Source organism: Hipposideros armiger, unplaced genomic scaffold (genome assembly GCF_001890085.2).
Source record: "Hipposideros armiger isolate ML-2016 unplaced genomic scaffold, ASM189008v1 scaffold_331, whole genome shotgun sequence".
NCBI lineage: Eukaryota > Metazoa > Chordata > Mammalia > Chiroptera > Hipposideridae > Hipposideros > Hipposideros armiger.
Window position 1 is genome coordinate 1,257,367 of NW_017731681.1, and position 4,887 is coordinate 1,262,253.

Sequence of the window (4,887 nt, forward strand, 5' to 3'; positions counted from 1 at the left end):
TCTACTTTGTTTTGAACCACTTGAGTATTTTTTTTATTCCATTTTATCACCTTTGTTGGCTTATTAGCTATAACTCTGTTGTACTATTGGGTTGTCGGAAAAGTCATGACGTATTTTTTGTTTTTTTGTTGCAAAAATGCGTCATGACTTTTCCGACAACCCACTAGTTGCTTTAGGGCTTATAGTCTACGTCTTTAACTTACCACAGTCCACTTCATCACAGGAACAAACCAGGTCTTAAATGCGGCCCTGAAGCAGTTGCCAGCACAAAGCTGTCCAGGAAGAAGGGCCCATTTGTCATCCAATTCTGCCCTACCCTTGCAGATCACACCAAGGGCCTTGGGAAGTCATCATACTGCTCGGGGCCTCAACTTACTCATTTTTAAATTGGGGTTGCCCCTCCTGTACTGCCTAGCTCAGAATGGTGTTGTCATAGGAGTGAGGGAAGTAAAATCATGCTAAGTCTCTGACACTGAGACCCCAGCCACTGAGACCCCAGCCCTTTCCACACACTGGCCTAGTCCATGTGACCACTAGGCCCTGAAGATATGTGGTTGGAAGCCCTAAGGATAGGGACAAAGGTTGGTTGTGTGGGTAACCAAGGGGACCTGGGTTCTAAAACCTATCACTTGAGTCAGGAAGGACTTGGTGTTGAGGAAAATAACTACCATGGCCTCCAGTGCTTTGACAAAACCTCAGATGTATGGCCTTCAGATCAAGTGTCTACAATTTCATATTGGATCATTCACTGTATTCCTAGGGGTTGCAGCTTTCTATAAGTTTGCTTCTTTCTATAAGAAAGAAGGCATACACAGATTTCTACAGAAATTATGATTCCATGAAAGATTTTGAGATGAAGAAGGCTGTCTTTCAGGGTGCAAATGATTTGGGAATTTAAAAAAATTTCTTTGAGTTGAATTCCATGGAAGTTTGTCACTGACCTGTGTTCCTACACTATGAAATATGACTATTTAGGCTAAGGAATAGTTTCTCTTGACAAATAAACAATTAACAAATACTGTAGAAAAACAGGAAAAAATGAAACCCATCACTTGCTTCCCAATTCCATGCAAGGCGAGACAGGCCTTGTCTGGGGTGGTGGCCTCCTCCCTTTGCCCTCAGCTCTGATAGAAGCCTACTGTTCAAACTCAAAAGCCTGAGAACATTAGGAAATCTACCTGGGGCCTTCAGACCCAGGCGTTTCTCTCTCATACCTTTCCCTATATCTGATTTCCCACCAGTCGATGGTGGTGTCTGGAGGCAAGAGGACAGAGTTCCCACCTGCTCTCTGGTTCCTAGTTGGATCTTCTCTGCACCAGACCTGCCCTCATCCAACCTTCTCTGGAAGGGCCTGAGGAAACTGAAGTCAGACCAAACCAAGTGGTTTAACCATGTCCATGCCACTGGTTGCCTCTGGCAAAAAATAGGGTGACCCAGGCCATCCCTGTATCTCCAGTAGCACCTGAGGACCCAGGAGGGCCTTGGTCTGGTTCAACTGCCACACCTGTACATTCTGGAGTTTTCCCAATTGCGTGGAATTGGGGCGAGGGGTGGCGGGGGGGGGGGAGTCTGGTACAAAACTCTACACACACACACAATTTGAGGTAACTGTATTCACCTGCAGCTTAAGAAACAATAGAGATCCCTTGTACACTTTGCTTAGCTCCTCCCAATGATAATTTTTGCAAAACTTCAGTATAATATAACCAGGATACTGACATTGGTAAAATCCACCATCTTATTTAGATTTCTCCAGTAAATGTGTGACATTTCAATTACCAGAACACGAAAGCTTTGACCCAGGCTTACCTACTTAGCAAGTTACCTGTAACCCAGGGGACTTAACCCTGCTGCTCCGTCTGCGCACCCCCCTCCCCCAGGTCAACGGGGAATTTAACATCCAGGGTATGCTGTATGCTAGGTTCCTTACCCATGTCATCGTTTAATCCTCACAGAGGTGTGTTTTATACATGTTAAGAATGAAGTGCAGGGCCAGCAGAGTGGCTCAGTTGCTTAAGAGCGCTAGGTCTGAGCAACAGGGTCACCAGTTCGATTCCCACATGGGCCAGTGAACTGCGCCTGAGCTGAGCTGCCAACAGGTGGCAGGATGAATCAGCTGGTGAGAGCACATGCCCTTAACAAGGTTGCTGGTTCCACGCCTGCATGGGATGGTGGACTACGCCCACCTGCAACTAAGACTGAACATGGCACCTTGAGCTAAACCGCCAAACCTGCCAACAGGTGGCCTGATAGCGACTGGACTTAGAGCTGAGCTAGCTGCGCCCTCCACAACTAAGATTGATTTAAGGACAACTGGCTGTTCCCCTTCCCCAATTCCCCAATAAAATCTTTAAAAAAAAAAATGAAGTGCAGAAAGTATGGGGGGCCCAAGGCTTGAGGCAGGAGCTAACCCAGCCAGCCTCTCTACCCTTTGCACATAGCCCAGAGGGTCAGTCTGCACTAGGAGGCATGGAGGACTCAGCACATACTAATGGAGGCCATCCTGAGGCAGAGTCCTGCTGTGACGGACGCACCGCCAGTCTCCGCACGCCTGAGCTAAACGTTAGAGGGTGGCTTGGCCCTGTAGCTGGGCTCCAACCAGAGGGGCAGCGGGTAGAAGGCCAGGTCTCGCCCCGAAATCTGAGCCTCAGACGCAAGCGATTAGCGGGGACCCGCCCCGGAGCACGCCGGGAAACCGCACGCTCCGCCCCTTCCCCGTAAGCTCTCCTCCCCCCGCTGCGCAACCCTCGGCTGCCCCCTGCCGCCGCTGGATGGACCCTGCAACCTGGGCAGTCCCCGCCTTAGCACCGCCCACTCCTCGCCTCCGGATTGGCCGCCCCAGAAGTCTCCAGGTCGCCCGCCTTCTGCCACCGGATTGGCTGAGTCCGAGAGCTGACGCTCCGCCCACTTTCCCGGGTCCTTTGATCACGCGCCTCCTGGCTCTTCCGGGGCCAGGGAGCCAACCGAGGGCGTTCCTGTCCGGGCTGCAGCGGCGGGAGGTAAGGCATGACCGGGTTGGATAGGCTGCAGGGCGCTGGCACAGGTCCACGCCTTGGGGTGCCGGGGTTCCAGGATGCCCGGGCCCCTTGGCGTCACCCCCAAACCCCCCTCCCCAGCCTGAGCCTCCCAGAGCCGTGGGACCAACCTCCCGCTCGCCGTTGCTGGTCCGCATCCTAGGAGAGGCCTGACACCCTCCCCACCTCGACATGTAACCTCCACCATGGGACGGTGTGCGTGCGATTGGGCAAGCCCGGTGACCCCGGGACAGGTAGCTTATGTGGAGACCCAGGCAAACTGGGTACAGGGACCTTGGGGCATCTGTGCAGCCGCCTATGGAGTTCCTTGCACCTGTCGATGGGAGCTGACCCTCTCCTCCACTTCTCAGCCCAGGCCACGAGGGGAGGGACCTGGGCGGAGTCCTGGGTGGAGACCAGAAGGAGGTGACATCACCTCGCAGAAAGTCCAGTCCTGCCCACTTGTGTCCACCCTGGCAGGAGACAAATGGAGGAAAGGGTGTCTAGGCTATATGTCTAGAATGACACCCGGGACAAGGAGGGCATAGGGCATATAGCCTGAAGTGTGGGGACTGGACCAGGACTGAGGCAGGCTTGTTCAAACGCTCCTACTTCACCACTTAGGCCACAGTGCAGGACCTTCCTATTTTTACAAGATCTCCCCCATTTTGCTTCACTGGATAGGTGCTGGCAGTCCAGTGCCCCAGGAGGTTAAGGCTGGAGCTGGGAACCAATATCTAACCTTTCCCCAGGAGTTGAAATCAGCAAATTTTTGGCCGGTACCCTGAGCTGGGCCCCACCCTGATTTGGGGATAGGAGCTGGGCAGGATTCAGGCCCTGGGTCTGGGCCTCTCCTAATACCCTTTACACCAGGGTCTGCTGAGAGTTGTTGGAGAGTTACACCCCGCACGTTGACCTCCCTGGAGGATCCTTCATCCTAGTGCCTGACCTAAGTTTTCACACACCAGCTCAGGGAGGATCCGGAGCCTTGATGTCATCCTGGGTGAAATTAACAACCTCCCTTCCTCCTCCCCAGGGAGCCCAGTGGAGGCACCCTCCCGAGGCACTACTGCCCATGCTGACTACCCAGCTCTCCGGCTGCCGATGTCATGAGTAACACCACAGTGCCCAATGCCCCCCAGGCCAACAGCGACTCCATGGTGGGCTATGTGTTGGGGCCTTTCTTCCTCATCACCCTGGTCGGGGTGGTGGTGGCTGTGGTAAGGAGCGCCCCCATTCACACATATACACCCACGCCTTTGCTAAGTACTGCTGGGTGGGCCTGGTCTCAGCTGTCCTGCTGTTATGGGACCAGCGGGTGTGGAGGTGGGTGGGCCGTCCTGGGCTCCCAGCCTCCCCAGTACTCTGTCTCTGTTACAGGTGATGTATGTCCAGAAGAAAAAGCGGTGAGTGTCCCTGACCTCAGTGTTACCTCCCCCACGTTTTGCTTCAAATTCTTCCCATAGGTTGGGATGGCCGAGTGGCTCAGTTGGTTAAGAGTTGGCTTAAGAGTGTGAGCTCTGAGCAACAGGGCCGCTGGTTTGATTCCCACTTGGGCCAGTGACGCTGCACCTGAGCTGAACTGCCAACAGGTAGCAGGATGGCTCAGCTGGTATAACAAGATTGCTTGTTGGATGGTGGGCTATGCCCACCTGCAACTAAGACTTAACTTGGCACCTTGAGCTGAGCTGCCGTCCAGATGGCTCAGTGGATAGAGCGCGCACTCTTTTTTTTTTTTATTTTTTATTGGGGGAATTGGGGGAATGGGAACAGTGCTGGGGAATTGGGGGAAGGGAAACAGACAAGTTGCTGTCGTCTTGTTCTTCAATCTAGTTGTGGAGGATGTTGCTTCACTGGCCCAAGTTGGCACCAT

At 53.2% G+C, this 4,887-nt stretch overlaps 1 protein-coding gene and 1 pseudogene across 2 annotated transcripts in view; both read left to right on the forward strand.

Moving 5' to 3' along the window:
• The first annotated feature begins 406 nt into the window (after positions 1–406).
• Positions 407–957, forward strand: LOC109392420 (cytochrome c oxidase subunit 6C-like; annotated as a pseudogene).
• A 1,917-nt stretch (positions 958–2,874) lies between these two features.
• SMIM29 (small integral membrane protein 29) overlaps positions 2,875–4,887 on the forward strand; it is a 3,354-nt gene continuing 1,341 nt past the window's right edge. Inside the window, exons 1-3 of one of the 2 annotated variants that reach the window (XM_019660933.1) lie at positions 2,875–2,999; positions 4,051–4,234; positions 4,395–4,420. In XM_019660933.1, the coding sequence (XP_019516478.1) occupies positions 4,124–4,234; positions 4,395–4,420 (137 nt within the window). In that variant the 5' untranslated portion in view covers positions 2,875–2,999; positions 4,051–4,123. The remainder of the gene's footprint in view (positions 3,000–4,050; positions 4,235–4,394; positions 4,421–4,887) is intronic. The other variant, XM_019660934.1, reaches the window with a different exon arrangement.